Source organism: Sceloporus occidentalis, unplaced genomic scaffold, assembly GCF_023333645.1.
Source record: "Sceloporus occidentalis isolate IW3139 unplaced genomic scaffold, rSceOcc1.0.p SCAF_45, whole genome shotgun sequence".
Taxonomy (NCBI): Eukaryota; Metazoa; Chordata; class Lepidosauria; order Squamata; family Phrynosomatidae; genus Sceloporus; species Sceloporus occidentalis.
This window is the reverse complement of record NW_028317025.1, coordinates 1,401,633-1,422,272: the sequence shown is the minus strand read 5'-3', so window position 1 is coordinate 1,422,272 and position 20,640 is coordinate 1,401,633. Positions and strand designations below refer to the sequence as shown.

General features: G+C 42.7%; 1 protein-coding gene across 1 annotated transcript in view; it reads right to left on the bottom strand.

Moving 5' to 3' along the window:
* Nucleotides 1–20,133, bottom strand: part of LOC149289428 (potassium/sodium hyperpolarization-activated cyclic nucleotide-gated channel 2-like) — a 38,556-nt gene extending 18,423 nt beyond the window's left edge. The window contains exons 1-2 of the mRNA XM_089490571.1: nt 19,988–20,133; nt 4,428–4,851 (exon numbers count right to left, since the gene is read on the bottom strand). Coding sequence (XP_089346697.1) covers nt 4,428–4,851; nt 19,988–20,133 — 570 coding nt within the window. The remainder of the gene's footprint in view (nt 1–4,427; nt 4,852–19,987) is intronic.
* Nucleotides 20,134–20,640: the final 507 nt, after the last annotated feature.

The following is a 20,640-nucleotide window of genomic DNA, read 5'->3' as shown; positions in this document are numbered from 1 at the left end:
TGTTCAGCCGTGTTCCTTGCACTTAATATTCAGAGCCCAGTGCACATGCAGCCAATTAGTGGAAAGAGTAATCAGAGCACTGGGAGGATAGCAGCTGCAAGGCTGTTTCTTCCACATCAAGTAAGTCTTATTTGATTTTTTAATTTTCAAGAACGCATATTAAAGTACTCCGTGTACTTCAATATGCATTCTTCTTTCGTGGAGGCGTCAGGGACCATTAGTATCAATCCCATTGTACATTAAAAGATAAATCACGGATGTGCTTTTTGCTTGTCAATCAGTGTACTTCAAATCCCGGAGCCAGAGACTGGCAGCAGCCTACGTCAGAGCCAGCATTATCTAATCAATTTCCTGTCTTGAAGTTTACCAGGGCTGGGCTTGCGATCACGAGGCAGCCCTGGCACTTATAGTCTAGAGAGGCATGCTGAAGCGACAGATCAGGTAAGTATGGGGCACAGATGGCCAGCAGCCTACCATGCATTTGCCCAACGTGCCAGGTGCCCAGTCTTGGCTTGAAGTTTACTACTTTGACCACACCAACCCTTACAAAGGCTGTCTATCCGAACGAACAACATTTAGCGACTTGACTATTGGTAAGAGATGGAGTTTATAAGAAATAATTATGAAGATTTGAACAGTTAGATGGCTGTTCCCATGGCATACACTAAAGGTGGATTTGTAATGCATACAACTAACTAACTGGCAAACATATGTACATACCTGGGAACGCTCCGGGTTTGACCTGGAGCTTGCGGGGTAAAGCACTGCTTCTCCGGGTCAAGACCCGATTCCTCCAGGTCACTGCACACCAATTTTCCCTTTAAATGGGAGTGTTTCCCATCGGGACCTCCCACAACGTCAGTGGTCTTGGCTGTGTCCTGCAAGGGAAGGCTCCGGGTAGCGGGAGCCCAGAAGTTCCCAGGTATGCATATGTACCTGCCCCTGCAATAGGTTTAGCCGCCTTCCAAACAAACTTTTTCACACTTTGGAGTGCATTTGGAAGTAATAAACATGATTTAGCGAGCTTGGCAAGTTTCCGATTATAGGACTTTTAACTTCACACAATTCACACAATTAATGTGGGAATTAAGATTTTCAGGGCTAGTAAAGTCCTTTTGAATAAAACAGAATTAGCGTTATGCGTTATTTGGTACTTAGGCTGAAATTCGATACATCAGGGGTCGCGCACACCTGGGAAAAGATTCCTACAAATGCAAAACAAAACATCCCTATCAGGTAAACTATTAGACTGAGTTACAAAGAGAGAAAAACAGAAACACTATAAAAGAAATATCATATAATTTGTTTGCAGTGATTCACATCCAAAATCATTAATTAGTGGGGTAAACAGTAAGTATGGATTGCTGCCATCTAGAGGACCCAAGCCAGTGACGTAAATGGCCCAGTATCACACAGGCACTCCGCTTATACATCACTGTAACCTAGAAGAGCTCAAGAAAGGTAATTATGTGGCTCCACACACACATACATACAACAAGCTATGTCAAGCAACAGAAGTGCATAATTATCAGCTAGCAACATAGATATATATGGAACATGTGCTACATATTATTGTTATTTAAAACTCACAACCAGAAGGAAATAGTACCGTATTTGCTCGATTATAAGACAAGGTTTTTTTTCAGAGCAAATGCTCTGAAAAATACCCCTCGTCTTCTAATTGGGGTCGTCTTCTAATCAGACCTCAAATAGAGGTCTGATTATGAGACTAAGATCCAGATCCCCCGCACCGCTGCAGGGGACCTGGATCCTCCTGTCTCCCCCCCCCCATTTAACATCCCCCCCACACACACTTACCGGTGCTTCCTGCTGTATTGTCGGGGCAGCGGGTTGACATCTACGCGATCCGCGTAGAGAACGTCCGCTGCAGCCGGAAGGAGGTGTGGCTAGCAGCGGGGGTTGTCTGCGTCCGTCGCGCATACCTTCCCCGACTGTCAGAGATCAGAGTTCCCCACACCTCCTTCCAGCTGCAGCGGAAGGAGATGTCAACCCGCTGCCCCGGCAATACAGCAGGAAATTGGAAGCACCGGTAAGTGTGTGTGTGTGCGTGTGTGTGTGTTAAATGGGGGCATAGGGCATTTCTGGAATGCCTTATACCCCTATATGCCACTCTGGCACTTAGGGGGTTAAAAGGCATATTATGGGGCAGAGTGGCATATAGGGAGGTATAAGGCATTTCAGGAGGCAGAGTGGCGTTAAGGGGGCATTTAATAGAGCATTCTGCCTCCTGAAATGCGTTATACCTCCCTATATGCCACTCTGCCCCATAATATGCCTTTTAACCCCCTAAATGCCAGAGTGGCATATAGGGGTATAAGGCATTTCTGGAGGCAGAGTGCTCTATACAATGCCTTTTAACTCCCTTAATGCCACTCTGCCTCCTGGAATGCCTTATACCTCCCTATATGCCACTCTGCCCCATAATATGCATTTTAACCCCCTAAATGCCAGAATGGGATATAGGGGTATAAGGCATTTCTGGAGGCAGAGTGGCACATAGGGGGTCAAAAGGCATACCATGGGGCACAGTGGCATATAGAGGGTTAAAAGGCATATCATGGGCCACAGTGCCATATTGGTGTGGCAAGCCTGGGGGCAGATGTGCGTAACTGAGGGACAGGTTGGAAAATACAAGGAAATAAAAACAAAAAAATATTTTTCTCAATCATAGCTTTTATTAAAAAAATTGTTTACATGAATTAACATTTACTGGTAAAACTTTTTTCCTTTAGGGTCGTCTTATATTCAGGCTTTTTCTTTTTTTCCTAAGTTAATATTCAGATTTTGGGGGGTCGTCTTATAATCGAGCAAATACGGTATTAATGCTTCTCTCACGCAACACAAAACATACATAAAGGGGCTAGAAAGGTTGATTTAAAATATTTAAATAAAAACAGTGATCCAAACTTAAGAAAATTGAAAGGTCACAGACCTTGAAGCACCACTAAAATCAGGTTAATTTAACTTAACCCCTCCGCAGGGCACAGTAGCAGCACTAACAAGGATCTGCTAAGGATGCGCTCATTTCTGGTGCGTAAGTTAAGGCTGTCATAGCCAGGCCCTTTGGGACTTGATTTGTTATCCGCTGTGGCAGACTAAGCAGAGGGTCTGCCAATGATATCGTTATTTAATTTGCTGGAGCTGTCTTGTTATCCAAAAGCTTGTTAGGTTCCTATCACTGTGTCAATAGGAATCAGTATCATTCCACACACGGTTCTGACCCTTCAAGCACACTGTCTGGTATTCCTTGACACAATTTATAGTCCTGTAAAGGTTCTGCTGCAGAATGGTAAAGGGTTTACAGAGAGGGCATAATTAGGGGCCCCGGTAAGATACTTCCAACCCTTCTATGACACTGACAGGATTCAATCCTCACCAACTATCTAAGGTATGGGGCAACTCACTGGCGGATGCCGCTGATCCCCCTCACCAGTGGGTAACAGTAAAAGACGTATGATGACTGAAAAACATTTTCACTGGTAAATACACTAAAGCACTCAATGGGGATTACTTATAAAAATCAATCCTGGTGAACAGTTTGGAAAGTTGAGGAACCTTCAGGCACCGGCTATTGATTTCCACACATTATATCTCCATGCAGCTGTAATGCTCTTTCTACAAAATCCACAATGACTCAGATTGCCTTCCTCCTTTATATTACAAAAAATATGTGGACATCCCTCCTGATTTATGAGTTTAGGCATTTTGGTCACACCAATTAAAAACAGGTGCAAAAAAAACCAAACAAGTAGGCATGCCATCTTCATAGACATACACTGGCAGTAGAATGGGTCGTTCTCAGTGACTTTAACCCCTTTAATGACCAGTGATGTGCCAGGCACATCACGGAAAAACAGTCACTTGCCTGGCGCATCATGGCATTAAACAAGCTTAGAAAGCAATTGTTTCTTCGCTTAAACGGTGGTGCTGTAACACCAAGATCGGCATCAGGGGCTTCGGGTGGCCCCTCCTCCAGGCGTCAACGTCCACTGTATGGCGGTGGACGCCTGTTTTAAAAGAGTTTAGGAGGCGATCAACAATTTGCCAGCCTCAAAGATGTCCCAAATAGCACATGGGTCAGTGTGACCAGATTGGGGGGGGGGGGGGGAATGGTTATGTTGCTGTATAAGCAACATAAAAACATTGAGATTTTTAAAAGCTAAACGCATTAGCTTTTTTAGATAAGCGACAGATTATCAGATAAGTGAGAAATTTTATTTTTTCAATTTCATCCTGTTCCATTTTAAGTATACTGGGTAACTCACATTTTGTTTTCCCTACTACAAATTACATAGTATGAACATCCTTCCAAACGTAGCCTTATAAAATAAGACTTAACTTTTTCTGATGATATATAAGACACCACCTCACATTTTTAACGTATTAAATAAGTCAGACTTACTCACCTCCTCCCACTGATGTATATACCGAATAAGTCTCGAAAGCCGAAGTAACCGCAAAAGACTGAGGATCTTGGTGAACCTTACAATTCGTAGAGCCCGAGCTGTTTTATACACTTCAGAGTCAATGCCCCTTTCCACAATTAGGAATATGTAATCCACAGGGATGGAGGACACAAAATCTACCACAAACCACGTGCGAAAGTATTTGCGCTTAATTTTCTGTGGATCTAGAATAATCTCAGTATTGTCTTCAATTACAATGCCTGTGCGAAAGTTCAGAACCAGGTCCATGAGGAAGAAGGTGTCCGACACTACGTTAAACACAATCCATGGAGTGGTGGTCTCTTCCCTGAAGAATGTGATGCCCACAGGGATGATGATCAGATTCCCCACCATGAAGAGCAGCATTGTGAAGTCCCAGTAGAACCTATGGGTGTAAAAAGTATGGTGAGGTAGGCATGTATATAATTGGCATCAATTTCACATTTAGTCAGTAAACCTACAAGTAAGTCTTAGGAGTATTGTAATTAACAGTGACAATAAGCAGTATTGCACACACTGAGCTTTGACATTGAGCTTTATGATCTCTTTTTATATGCCACCTGATCATCAGAAATCACATTTTTTAGGTGGACAAAACTGAAATAAACATAGTAACATGCATTACACATTAATAAATAGTGGACACAGAAGTGTTGCGTAACCATGGCATATATTTATGGTATTATATTGCTTCATTGATTAAACAGTATCCTGCCCTCCAGCCGGTGCCTTAAAACGGTGCCAATGAAGGATGAAAAATACAGGCGCACAGATATGTGAGCAGATTAAACCGGCTGAATAGTTATCATCTGCCATCAAATTCTGTGTTTCTATAGTAATTTCTTAGTGTACCAAGTGAAAAATAGTAATGTCTACATGGTAACACAAAAAAGGCATCATATGTATGTCAATGAAAAATGGTAGATGGCAATTTGTATTTTTCTTATAACTTACTACTTTTTGTTATATGTAAAAGACTGGCAGCGAAGCTCAGTGAGCTTGTACTACTAGACTAGTACGACTAGATGGACACTACTGGAGCTACATGATGTCAAACAGAAAACAGGATTTTTGCATGTTCATTTAGGGATAACTATGTGCATACTTTTGTGAAGGACATAACATCACTGGATTTAAAGCATAGTGTTATATGATCTTGTTCCTCTGATATGACCTTTAGAGACTAATAAAACATTGACCAGGTAAAATATCATATTTAGCTGCTATAGCCAGTAACCAGAGACCATCTAATCTCTAAATGTTATCAAAAATAGATGTACAACAATGTATGCAAAATGTACTTAAAGGGGTTGACCCCTCTAATCTGCTGAATTTTACACTTTCACAACTAAATGTAGCATTAGAAACATAATTCCCTCATACCAAAATCCATTCAAAGTTATTATTTGAAAATGTTCCTTTTTCATATTTGGGAGAGAGGGGCAGGGAAGCGGGGTAGCATATGTGTGTGTACTGTAGTGTTAGATTCAATGTGTATGTGTGTATGTATAGTGCTAGAGTTAGTATGTGTCCTGTAGCATCAATGTGTGTGTATGTATAGCTGTGTAGGGTGTCAAATTCACAAGGGCAGAAGGCAGCAGTGTAGCGCCACGAGGCGAGTAGTGTATGTTAGGGTATTCAAGTGTATAATGTAGTATAATGTAGTGTCAGAGTCAATGTGCCCCTTTTTCTGTCAGCAGCAGATCCTTGTAAGTCCTGTAAGTTGCGAGACGGGGCCTCCATGGATGTATCTTGGTGCCATGTGTTCTCCAGGTAAGCGACGCACACCCGGCCAACATAAAAAAACATGATTAATCAGTCCAGGTCACCTTCTTCCATTGCTCTGTCTTTCAGTTCTTATGCTCACGTGCCCATTGTAGACAGTGGGCAGGGGTCAGTATGGGCACGGGTACTGGTCTGCGTCTAAACAGCCCCATACGCAACAAACTGCGATGCACTGTGTGTTCTGACACCTTTCTATCAGAACCAGCAGTAACCTTTTCAGAAATGTGAGCTACAATAGCTCGTTTGTATTTGGTGGTTGGATTTGACCACACGGGCCAGCCTTTGCACCTTCGTGCCCCCCCCCATACATCAGGGAGCCTTGGCCACCCATGAGCCTGTTGCCAGTTCACCGCTTTTACTTAATTGGACCACTTTTGATAGGTACTGACCCAGTCGTCTAGCCATCACAATTTGGCCCATATCAAAGTTGCTCAGAACCATTCTTCCTGCTTCTAACACATCAAATTTGAGGACGAAATGTTCACTTGCTGCCTAATACCATATTTGCTCGAATATAAGACAAGCATTAAGAATACAATGCTCTGAAAAATACCCCTCGTTGTATATTTGAGGTCGTCCTCAAATAGAGGTCTGACTACAAGACTAAGATCCAGATCCCCTGCAGCACTGTAGGGGACCTGGACCCTCCTCTCAGGCAGCAGGCGGACGTCTGAGCAATGTTCATATCCCACTCACTGATAGGTGCCATGATAACAAGATTATCATTTTTTTTACTTCACATGTCCATGGTCATAATGTCATGGCTGACCGGGGTATGTGTGCATAGTGTTAAAGTGTGCATTTTTTATAACAAGTATAGTGTTAGCCAGTGTGTGTATGTTGTTGGCTAGTGTGTGAATGTTTATGAGTGTGGTGTTAGGTTGTATGGTGTTATGTATGTTATAGTACGGCATTAGCATGTTAGGATATAGTGTGTGTATTAGTGTATGGTGTAGTGGTGTATATATGAGAGTAGTATGTTAGCTTGTGTGGTTCTGTTGTAACAGCGCTACGAAATCTGCTGACACTATATGAAAAAAAATGTAATGTGTTTGTGAGCATAACACGTTAGTATGTATCTATAGTGCTAGAGGTAGTGTGTGCACAGTGTTAGAATCAGTGTATACTTGTGTGTGTATATATATATACGTAGTGTAAAATGTGTTAGTGTGTATTGTGCTAAAGTCAGTGTATGTTATATATATATATATATATATATATATATAATTATAAACACACAAACACACACACAGTATATACGGTCACTTTATTAGGTATACCTTGAAAGTACCGCATTGGACCCCCTTTTGCCCTCAGAACTGCCTTCATTCTTTGTGGCATACTTTCTACAAGGTGCTGGAATCATTCCTCAGAGATTTTGGTCCACATGGACATGATGGCATCACGCAGTTGCTGCAGATTTGTACATCCATGATGAGAACCTCCCGTTCCACCGCATCCCAAAGGTGCTCTATTGGATTGAGATCTGGTGACTGTGGAGGCCATTGGAGTACGGTGAACTCATTGTCATGTTCAAGAACCAGTTTGAGATGATGTGAGCTTTGTGATAAGGTGCATTATCCTCCTGGAAGTAGCCATCAGGAGAAGGGTACACTGTGGTCATAAAGGGATGGACATGGTCAGCAACAATAATCAGGTAGGCTGTAGCATTTAAACGATGCTCAATTGGTACTAAGTGGCCCAAAGTGTGCCAAGAAAATGTCCCCCACCACCACCAGCCTGAACCGTTGATACCAGGCAGGATGGATCTATGCTTTCATGTTGTTTACACCAAAGTCTGACCCTGCCATCTGAATGTCGCAGCTGGAATCGAGACTTTTCAGACCAAGCAACATTCTTCCAGTCTTCCATTGTGCAATTTTGGTGAGCCTGTGCAAATTGTAGCCTCGGTTTCCTTTTCTTAGTTAACAAGAGTGGCACCCAGTGTGGTCATCTGCTGCTGTAGCCCATATGCTTCAAGGTTCAGCCTGTTGTGCGTTCAGAGATGATATTCTCTAAAATTTTCTCTTTTTCGGCCATTCTCTAGAGAGGTTGTGCGTGAAAATCCCAATACATCAGCGGTTTCTGAAATACTCAGACCAGCCCACCTGGCACCAACAACCATGCCACGTCAAAAAGTCACTTAAATCCCCTTTCTTCCCCATTCTGTTGCTCGGTTTGAACTTCAGCAAGTTGTCTTGACCACGTCTACATGCCTAAATGCATTGAGTTGCTGCAATGTGATTGGCTGATTAGCTATTTGTGTTAACAAGCAATTGAACAGGTGTACCTGATAAAATGGCCAGTGAATGTATATATATATTGCTAGTCAGTGTTAGTATGTGTGCGTATATATGTAATTTCAACATGCGTGAGTATATATATTGTAAGTCAGTGTTTGTGTGTGTGTATATATTATATGGTGTAAGTGTGTAGGAGGGTATGGTGTTTGTGTTACTATATGGCATTAGGGTGAGTGTATGTCAGAATATAGTTTCATTGCGTGTGCATGAACGTATGGTGTGAACATTACCGTATGTTGGTTACAATGTACAATTTAGTAATTTGACATTTGATTATTAATTTGATTTACTAATAATTGAATGTATTTTTCAGCTTGTTAAATAGATTAATATTTTATCAATTGTTTATTAAATGGATCATTAATATATATTTGCCGACTGTTTAATCTATTGATCAATACTTTATTAAAACATATGTATATACATAAAACAATTATATGTAAATACTTTACATGTATTTTGTGAGATATTATTTTTAGACTGGGACATATTTCTTAAAATGTTATATTAGTGAAAATATGATCATATGACATAACATTGGAACTTTTTAAATGTGTTAATAATGGGTCTCTCGAAATGTTAACCCTTTAATAGCCAATCTTGAAGATTCTATGTAGTGACTCCCCAAATTTTCTAACCAAAGGGCTCTAGTACCAGACCTTGACTTTATTATTATTTAAAGACACACTTAAATGGGTCACATGCATTCAAGCAGGAATATCAACCATAGCATACTGGTAGCAAAAGCACCAATTGGTAGGGAACAATGGGGGGAAGCAAATAAAGAAACTAGATGTTAAACATTTTGGTGCCACAGCTTCCCAACGCTTGAAATGTATCATTTGTAATAAATGTGTATGGTAACTAAAACCTACTATTTTCATTATAGTAGTCCTTGCATGCATATGAGATTATTCCATGCATATCACTAACAAGTAGTAATTCAGGATTCAAGTAAATCAAGAGAATTGTGACCTGGCAAACCTGATTACTTCTTATTTACTTCTCAGACAGTGGAGGAATTCAAAACTGTATTTTCAAATGGCTACTACGTTTAATGTACATTTATTTGCTTTCTGTCAAATTTTGTTACTGTACTCATTCCTTTTTATACATGTCAGAATGCATTCATATTTTATGCCATGAGCCTGTTAACAGAATGTCACAAGCAGCAAAGCGAGCAACTACCTCCTGTGATTTAATCTGTTACAACAGTCTGCAAGTCCAATAAAAAAAAACTTAAACAAAGAGGATAAAAAGTCTGCGTTCCCCACTATATTTGGTATGGTGCACACTAACAGCAGAAAACGCAGGCAGACCACATTCTGCTTCTATTTGTACATTCGCTGATGGCTATTAATGTGCACTGAGAGTTTTGTGTCTCACAGCTCTGTGTAGGTTTCAAGTGCTCACTTTACTTCGCCGTTGAGAATTAACAATAAAGGTCACCAAGCTTTCCCATCTCTCGTACTTTAAAGCATCTTGGTTAAAACACTTAGGGATAAGCTGTAGGTGGTTGTAAGTCTTGTTTTCCATGTGGCCTAAAAGATACTCAAGAAGAAACAGCTTGCGCGCAGGCCCTTTTCACAAGTCAGCCTCTTTAATGATTAAATTACACAATCCCAAAGGGGTTCACATACATTCAATAAATAGATAATAATTGAAAAGAAATACCCGCTACACCGGTCACGTGACAGTACTAGGAGGGCTGAAATATTTGTAGCACGAACCAATAAAAGTGGGGTTTTGGGATCAATCAGGTGCAAAAATGCCACGTGTGAACACTTATATTATATTATCAGTTTCATGACTGGTATGTTGAAATCTTAAAAACACAGGGACAACTTCCCATACCCTGGGATTTACGCTGCTGTGGGTCCGCATTAACCATGCAAGGACATTCTAAAAAAAAAAACAAAAAACAAAAAAAACACAACAAACACAAAAGACCAACCAAATTTGTGTTCCTCAGACCACTGTAGTCCTATGCGTAACCGCACTAAAAACGTCGTTATCGCCTACCTCCTCTTTAAAGAAATATAAGTTCATAATTTATTTAATGGTATAGAGCTACACAGTCTATGCTTCCTGTGGAAGACTCAGCCTTCAGCATAAATAATGGCTGAGCAGGCAGGTTTATGGCATGACACAAGCCATACTATGGCCAAACTATCAAGCCCTGCCCATGCCAAAAGAAGCTTGCCTGCAACATAAGTACAGGTGTTTACAAAGATCAAAAATCTATAGCTTGCAAGCTTCCTCTCTGACTTAATTATCCCAGTTTGAATATATATAACTTTTACAGCACCCTTGCACAAAGAAGCACAAATCATACATGAATACCGTATTGGCTCGAATATAGGCCGCACTTCCCCCCCCACTTTAAGTCTTAAAGTGGGGGTGCGGCCTATATTCAGGGTCTAGCGCCTGACGCCCGGGACATGCAGTCCCGGGCAGGCAGCGGGGTTAGGATACAGATCCCCCGCAGCGGTGCAGGGGACCCGTATCCTACTGTCTGATACCCTCAGACAGCCTCCCCTGCCAGCACTTTCCACGGGGGGGGGTGGGTGGCTTGCCGGCACGGGAGGTTATCTAAGCGCATCGTGCGGACTGTCACCGGCTGCGGAGGTTGTTTACCTGCATCGCCGCAGCCGGTGACCGTCCGCATGATGCGTTTTACCTCTGCCCACAAGACTTACCAGAGCAGACTCCCGGGTGTCTTGCGGGGCCGGCAGGGGACATCTACGCAATACGCGTATACAACTTCCGGCACCGTTTTGCATAATGTCCCCCGCCGGCCCCGCAAGACACCCGGGAGTCTGCTCTGGTAAGTTGGGGGGGGGCAGAGTGGCAGCATATCTCGGGGGGGGGAGGAGGATAGTGGCAGCATATCTCGGGGGGGAGGACAGTGGTAGCATATCTCGGGGGGGGGAGGACAGTGGCAGCATATCTCGGGGGGGAGAAGGACAGTGGCAGCATATCTCGGGGGGGGGCAGTGGCAGCATATCTTGGGGGGGACAGTGGCAGCATATCTCGGGGGGGGGGGGAGACAGAGTGGCAGCATGTTTTTTTTGGTGCTTTTTCTTTAAAAAAGCACCAAACTTTTAGGGTGCGGCCTATATACGGGGGCGGCCTATATCCGAGCCAATACGATATATAGAACGTCCAGGTAAAATAAGCTAGTATTCAGCTAAGCTTGCCACCTAGCCTTATGGCTCTTTCTCATGAAGTTCCTATCAAGAATGGTTGGTTTCTGAGGGTCCCACTCGTGAGCTTATAAAAAAAACTCAGATATACAATCAAACTGATATTTAGAGCTGCAACAAGAGTAAACATGAAGGAAAATGCCTGTTTCAACCCAAAGCTGGTCTTTTTAAGGGGACAAAATATCAGGCCTGTTTAACTGTATTCAACTTTAGCTATAGTATAGTATCGTAATTTCAAGTAGCATATTTTTTCGATTATAAGACAAGGTTTTTTCCAGAACAATCCTCTGAAAAATAAACAAGGTCGTCTTATAATCAGACCTCAAATAGAGGTCTGCAGGGGACCTGGATCCTCCTTTCTGGTAACCTCAGCCGCTGCCGGCTATCACTGAGCGCCGGCGAAAGCACGGGCAGCAGCGGAGGTTGTCTATGCGCATCGCGTGGGGGGGGGGGAGCATAAAGCTTTTCTGGAGGCAGAGTGCCCCATGATATGCATTTTAACACCCTATATGCCACTCTGTCCCATGATATGCCTTTTAACCCCCCTATATGCCAGAGTGTATAAGGCATTTCTGGAGGCAGAGTGGCATATAAGGGGTTTAAAGGAATAACAAGGGTTCAGAGTGGCATATAGGAGGGTATAAGGCATATCAGGGAGGCAGAGTGGCATATAGGAGGGTATAAGGCATTTCTGTATGGCAAGCCTGGGGGCAGATGTGCATAACGGTGGGGGGCAGGTTGGCAAATAAAAGGAAATAAAAACAAAAAAATATATTTTTCTCAATCATAGCTTTTATTAAATGAATTAATATTTACTAGTAAAACTTTTTTCCTATAGGGTCATCTTATATTCAGGCTTTTTCTTTTTTCCTAAATTAATATTCAGATTTGGGGGGGGGTCGTCTTATAATCGAGCAAATACGGTATAAGCAATTACAAGCATGATGACCCATAAAAATAAATCTATGGTTGTACACACAGAACAAAATGTGGCATACTCCAGTAGTAAACCTCTGTGCCACTTCCATATTTTTAACTGTTAATGTCATAACAAGAAGCTATTCTTGTGCATTATGCATTCCCCTTAGTAAGGGTCTGCACAGTTTGCCCCAAGACATGCGGTATCCCAGAAGCCATGAGATTCCTGGAAGACAATAATAAGGCCCCTTCAAATGGCATAAACTTCTTTCAACAGATTTAGATTGTATCTTAGTCTTTTGGGGTTTTATTCTTACAAAGATCAGCCATACAGTTCTGATTTTTGGCAGTTATTTTTATAAAGTTGTTTCCATGGAGATTCATACTCATACATGGTGACTCACCAATGATGTCACTGTCCACTACTGTTTTGAAAGACAAGGAAATGTAAGGGGGGCACTAAACCACAAATAATCCGATGTATATGCAGATTTTTGTTAGTGTGTGAGTTTATAAACATATAGTATATTATCTAGAGAGAGATAAATGATATGCACATTAGATTGAGAAAACTAATTATTGAGAAGATAATTAGAGAAGTCATAATCAGAGCCACAACGGACACACTAGATGGGCCGAATGGTTCTTATCTGCCGTCAAATTCTATCAGCGCCGCGGAATATGAAGGTGCTATTTAAAACAATAATAATAATGATAAATAATAATGTAATACTACCTGTTTCTGCATTTCTCCAAGCCCAATAATGGCTCTATCAGTGAGCAAAATGGCGTTATCCTGAAAACCCAGCATGTTCATAGCTCTCTGGATTTGGAGATTGTGGGCTCCATCAGTGATAATCTGTATCTCTGTGAATATGTGAAAGCAGCTAGATACTATGTAACAAGGGTCGCACTCACTTTTTCCTTGCCTTCCTTTCTTCCTAATTGGATTTTATAGCCATTCTCCTGGATTAGCTTCTTATTAATTAGATATGCGAGTTAATTGGAAACATTTCCTATTGAGACTCGGGAGGAATCTAAAGGGAGGAGCCGGATTTTAATTCCCCGAAAGAGAAAACCGCAGCGATTCTAGGGTCTTAACTCACCGCTCTGCACAAGTTACACAGCTCTGATAAAAGCGCCAGACAGGGGCCGAAACCTTGAATTTCGGTGTGATTCTTTACACATATATATATATATATATACATATATACAGTGAAGGAAAAAATGATTTGATCCCCTGCTGATTTTATTCGTTTGCCCACTGACAAAGACATGATCAGTCTATAATTTTAATAGTAGGTTTATTTGAACTGTGAGAGACAGAATAACAAAAAAATCCAGAAAAACGCATTTCAAATAAATTATACATTGATTTGCATTTTACTCATTGAAATAAGTATTTGATCCCATATCAATCAGCAAGATGTCTGGCTCCCAGGTGTCTTTTATACAGGTAATGAGCAGAGATTAGGAGCATTCTCTTAAAGGGAGTGCTCCTAATCTCATTTTGTTACCTGTATAAAAGACACCTGTCCACAGAAGCAATCAATCAGATTCCAAACTCTCCACCATGGCCAAGACCAAAGAGCTGTCCAATGATGTCAGGGACAAGATTGTGGACATACACAAGGCTGAGGGTGAGAAGGTGAAAACAGTTGGTGCAATTATTCGCAAATGGAAGAAATACAAAATAACTCAATCTCCCTCGGTCTGGGGCTCCATGCAAGATGATCTCAATGATCATCAGAACGGTGAGGAATAAGTCCAGGAGGATCTTGTCAATGATCTCAAGGCAGCTGGGTCCACAGCCACCAAGAAAACAATTGGTAACACATTACGCCGTGAAGGACTGAAATCCTGCAGCGTCTGCAAGGTCCCCCTGCTCAAGAAGGCACATGTACAGGCCCGTCTGAAGTTTGCCAATGAACATCTGAATGATTCAGAGGAGAACTGGGTTAAAGTGCTATCTGGCATCAACTCAACTCGCCGTGTTTGGAGGAGGAGGTATGCTGCCTATGACCCCAGGAACACCATCCCCACCGTCAAACATGGAGATGGAACACTATGCTTTCGGGGTGTTTTTCTGCTAAGAGGACAGGACAACTTCACCGCATCAAAGGGACAATGGATAGGCTGAGGATTGGGTGAGAACCTCCTTCCCTCAGTCAGGGCATTGAAAATGGGTCGTAGATGGGTATTCCAACATGACAGTGAACCAAAACACACGGCCAAGGCAACAAAGAAGTGGGTCCAGAAGAAGCACATTAAGGTCCTGGAGTGGACTAGCTAGTCTCCAGACCTTAATTCCATAGAAAATATGTGGAGGGAGCTGAAGTTTGAGTTGCCAAACGTCAGCCTCAAAACCTTAATGACTTGGAGAGGATCTGCAAATAGGAGTGGGGCAAAATCCCACATGAGATCTGTGCAGACCTGGTGGCCAACTACAAGAAACGTCTGACCTCTGTGATTGCCAACAAGGGTTTTGCCACCAGGTACTATGTCATGTTTTGCAAAGGGGTCAAATACTAATTTCACTGAGTAAAATAAAAATCAATTTATAATTTATTTGAAATGCGTTATTCTGGATTTCTGTTGTTATTCCGTCTCTCACCGTTCAAATAAACCTACCATTAAGATTATACTGATCATGTCTTTGTCAGTGGGCAAACGTATAAAATCAGCAGGGGATCAAATAACTTTTTCCTTCATATATATAAAAGTGTTTGTGTGTGTGCACATAATTCAGTACACATCAGCCGTGTATAGCAGAAAACATGGGCTAGTTGACAGCATTTTGAAATACCGTATTGGCTCGAATATAGGCCGCACTTTTTTTCGCCCACTTTAAAGACTTAAAGTGGGGGAAAAAAGTGCGGCCTATATTCGCGGCCTATATGCAGAGGTTGTTTACCCGCATCGCCACAGCCGGTGACCGTCCGCATGATGCGTTTTACCTCTGCCCCCAAGACTTACCAGAGCAGACTCCCGGGTGTCTTGCGGGGCCGGCGGGGGACATCCGCTAAGTGCCGGCACCGGAAGTTGTATACGCGTAATGCGTAGATGTCCCCCGCCGGCCCCGCAGGACACCCGGGAGTCTGCTCTGGTAAGTCGGGGGGGGGGGGCAGAGTGGCAGCATATCTCGGGGGGGGGGGACAGTGGCAGCATATCTCGGGGGGGAGGAGGACGACAGTGGCAGCATATCTCGGGGGGGGAGTGGCAGCATATCTAGGGGGGGGGGAGACAGAGTGGCAGCATGTTTTTTTGGTGCTTTTTTAAAGAAAAAAACTTTTTCTTTAAAAAAGCACCAAACTTTTAGGGTGCGGCCTATATACGGGGGCGGCCTATATCCGAGCCAATACGGTACATGTTGTTTGAATAACCAATGGAAAAAACAGAAACATGGACTTTTGAAGAACAAAGAGTTGTAGGATATTTTGCTAAGCCCCCTAATCTAAAAGTTAAAACTGAAGTAGTTTTTCTATCCTCGATACATTTTATGGTATCTTCAGTACTAACATGTTCAATCCTACCCTTAGAAGTGCATGATTTGGGGACATATATATGTCCTGTGTGTTAGGTATATCTCATCATGGTTTAGAGAAACACGCAGGGCCTTTTGTTTACTTCATACGTGGACAACATTTGGTAGAGCATTTCATGATAGCAGAATCATGAGGTGACAATTCATATTTAAATGCATCTCCCAGGCAAAGTAATAACGGGGATCTAGTCAAAGGGTTAAAAACAGCATTTAGACCCTCTACATTAAGTGAAAGCTGCTTATAATGAATGAAGTAATGTAGTTAAACATTGTATTTATTTATCTACGTTTTCAGTTTTGAGTTTGAGGGTTAGTTGTCGTAGGACAGATACATATATCGTCCCGATTATCTAAATGTCCTAGACCTAGTTTCACCACATGGGCCATGTTTTCCAGGACACAATGTTTACATATTGCTGACCAGCTCAGATAAAACACTGCCCTACAGTATGCATAGATTTATGGAAAAGACCCAATTAGTCTGTTATACATCCCCCATACTACAGGGCAGCACTTGTTGGCAATATGCACTGGTCAGGTTTGTAAAAATTTCACGTGTCCTGGAAAACATGGCTGATTTGGTCACCCTACCGAGAACTAACTTGTATGTTTTCAGTTTATAGTTTGAGGGTTAGTTGTGGTAGAAGTGATACATACATCACCCTCATTATCTAGATATGGAATGTGATGATTGCCCAAGACATACACATACACAGTCCAGGCAGGATCTCAGCACTATAATTTTAAATAACATGCAACAGCAGTCACATTAACTGTTCCTAGAATCTGTGTGATTATTCCTCCCCTTTACATTATTCCACCCCAGCCCTGTGTAATCTAGATGATTGTGAAATGGTGGGGAAAAGGGAAGTGAGGCCACAATAACTGCTTTACAGGTTGTGCCACGAAGGACCTCTGAACTCAGCATAAGAAAATGAGTAAAATGCATACAGCAGTTCAACAGCAAAAGAATACAGTCGCTATAGTATTAAATGAAGATTTACAAAAGGCGCACACACAATCGGAACCAGAAGAAACAGTGAACAGGTTCTCTACACAAGCAGATATACCACTATCCACACACAGACTTTAGTCTGGCCACATCAGCCTGTGCTGCCCTACAGGATGGATGTGAACGACAGAGTGACATTGAAGTGCTTTTCTATCTGTCAAACTGCAACACCTGCTGCTAAATGATGCCCATGTGAACAATGCTCCAGGGAACATGCGTTTTCACCCATCCTCCTGCTCACTCAACACCACTGTTTCCGTTGAATATACGTCACTGCCCAGGGCCACCAATTGGGGCTGATGACCTTAGATGTATACTGTGAGGTCATCCTTCTGCAGAATTTGCTATACCTGAACGGGTTCATTTAAAGGAAAATGATTAAGCGTCAATCAGAACCAGTCAGAAATTGCAACTGGAGACATTTGTGTTTTTTCTCCATCATACTATATTAATACTATACTTACTGACACAAACAAAGACATAGAAATAGTGTGTGATGAGGTTTACTGCATATCAGTGTGTGCTTTACCCTTTACTCTTACAAGCAAACCATAAGGTTTTTTTATATTAAATGATGTAGAATGGCTGCAGGTATTTGAATGTCAACACCAGGAGTAAGGTTCCACTAACAGGGAGTAGAGCATGCTTACTGAGAGAAAGTTGTGGTCCTTCAGCACCATGGACAGGGTAACTTACGCTGTGGACAACATACCGAGCTATCATCTGGTATAAAACAGATACTAAGAACTGACAGCTCAATTTCTTGTTAGAGTTTCAGACTTTAGAGGACTACACTGTCACTAGTATGCAAGTCAACACAACATCAAGGCAGAGCTCGGTCTGCTGACATTATAGTAAATACTGATATCTTTAAAAAATCAAAACTTCAAACCAGACACATAGTACATATTCAGATACTCCTTGGTAAATTTTAGAGAGATATGTGTTCTCTTTGATTGCATTATTCCTTATGCAAATTGTGCGTTTCATATAATATACGTGTTATTTATTGGTATCCATGTGTATTATTTTCACATTTCCTCGCTGCAATTTCCAACATGCCCTGTTCTGTGAAAACACTTTCAATTATTATATCAGACTCGGTCAGGGAAAAAGGAATAACTAGGAACAGGAGTTGGTCATTAACACCAGCTCTGAGGTGAATACGATGTCAAACTGTAATATATGGATTATGCTTATTAGCAAGATACAGTCAAATCCATCACTGTCCTACTGACATTGGGCACAGCAAACCATTCTACTCATACTCTCGTCAGAAACCTTGTTCTTACACCATAAAATCAACTATTTAAAGATTGCTTTGCTGCTCACCAAAGTAGTAGTTATGAACAGCAGCAGAACAAACACCACACAGGTGGCATGTTTCATCCAACTATCCATCCAAAGAAATATAATTCATTCTGTAACCATCTACAAAAAGTGAGTGTTCTTCCTTAAAAAATATAAAATTGGGATCATTCTGGATACATTAAGTCAAAATATGGTAAAAGCATATTTTAGAACTGTATGAATCCTTGACTACAATACAAATGCCTCCACTGATGTCGTAATATGAAGAATCAAATGCCTTTATGATTATAAAGATAAAGCAAGAAAACATTTGTCACATTGTGTCTATATGTTCTGCGTTAAGATATTAACTACATAAATCAGGAACGTATTAAAGCCCTGGCTGCATATGGAAGGTCGTTATCCAGGTGATGTATGACTGAAGCTTACATACATCAAGAACATTGCAACCTTGAACAGTAGCAGGCGAGGGAGGAGAGAGCTGGTAACCCATTCAATACTAGACAGACCTGTGGAGGAGGCCTTATCTGTGGCAGAAGAGCTGATGCATATCAACCTAGCTAAATACCATATCATTCTATTCCAAAACAGAAATGGTTCCAAGCTGCAATCTAGGCAAATATCCAACATTTCTTGAGAACTTCAGCACCTGACTGGTGAGGTGTGGGGAGCATTTGGATGATCTGAGGAATACGCCTACAGCATCCATCTCAATGCACCAGGGCCAGGTTTCAGTGGTGACATTCTTGTCTGGTTTCAAGGTTTAACCTTCTAAGCTTTGGATGCTCACAGGAAGTGATGACCTAGCTTCAGTTGGGAAACTACTAGTGGGTTCCAAAAAAGCACAGATGGCATTTTGGAACACAAACAAAACGTATTTAATATGATGTCAGATACAACCTCATCAAGCTACACGTCTGATAGATGCCCATTGGCTTGACATCCCTGTCCTTCCTTTCTCTTCCCCATCACTATATGCACACACATGCCAGACACAGTGACCTTCGATTCACCCTCTAACACCTTTCTGCCAGGACCAGCACGTTAGTGATCCCGGACCTCCAGCCGCCTACACACATAGTACTAAGCACCGGTTGACATGGTTTACTTCTAGGCTCCCTGGACCGGCAGGGTATTTGACCCACGTCTCCTGACACTGCTTATACATGAGATGCTATCACAGCCCATCATCCCTGGCTTGTCCTTTGTTGTCTTTTTCTCCCCACCTGCATCATTCATCCCACCCTTCTATTTCTGATGACCCTCTTATAATTGCACTGCAGTCATTGAAATAACACCCCCCCATCCACTGGCAGGTTACCCCAAACTTCCACATTGCCTTGCAGCACAACGATGAGCTCCCCATCTCACTGGCCTTCTCAGCCCCTATTTGTCCACCACATAACCTCTCACCCCCCACTCCCCACCACCAGTCGAGGTACCTGAAGTCACTGTAGGGGTGTATGATCCAGGACCCCGCGGATTTCACCCTCTCCTGCTCTCTCTCTACTGCCTTTTGGCTGCCGAACATCCGCAGGGAAAACTTGTTGACCCCGGGCTGGAGCATGGCGGAAAGCTGGCGATGCATGAAGCTGCTCCGGACATCTCCATCACCGGCCTCTCCATCTTCCGTCTCTTTCTCCGGTGAGGACCCCCGTGGGGGTTCGGTGGAGAAGGACACCTTGTGTTCCCGGGGCGGCGCCTCTGATAACTCCCGCCTGCATTCTCCATTCGGGCTGCCTTTCCCGGTACCGGGGGTTCCTGCCGAGCTGCACGGGCTGCGCGTTCCCCGCCTCCCAGCGGGACGGGGCTGCTGTTCCTCAGCCGCTGCAGCTCCAGCGGCAGCTGCCTCTACTCCCCTCATCCCCGCAGCGTTACAGCTGCCGCCTCCCCGCCCGTTCGTGGAAGCGGGGACCTGCGGAGTGAGCGGAGGGCGGGACGGCAGGGCGTGGACACCCAAAGAGGCGGAACCTCTCGGAAGAAAGAACCAATTGCTTTTGAGAAGGAGGGGACAAAACCGCTTATCCAGTTAGGACAAAGAAAGGAGGGGGGATCGCTTGTGTAACGTAACCAAGTAGCAGGAGGAAAAATGGGC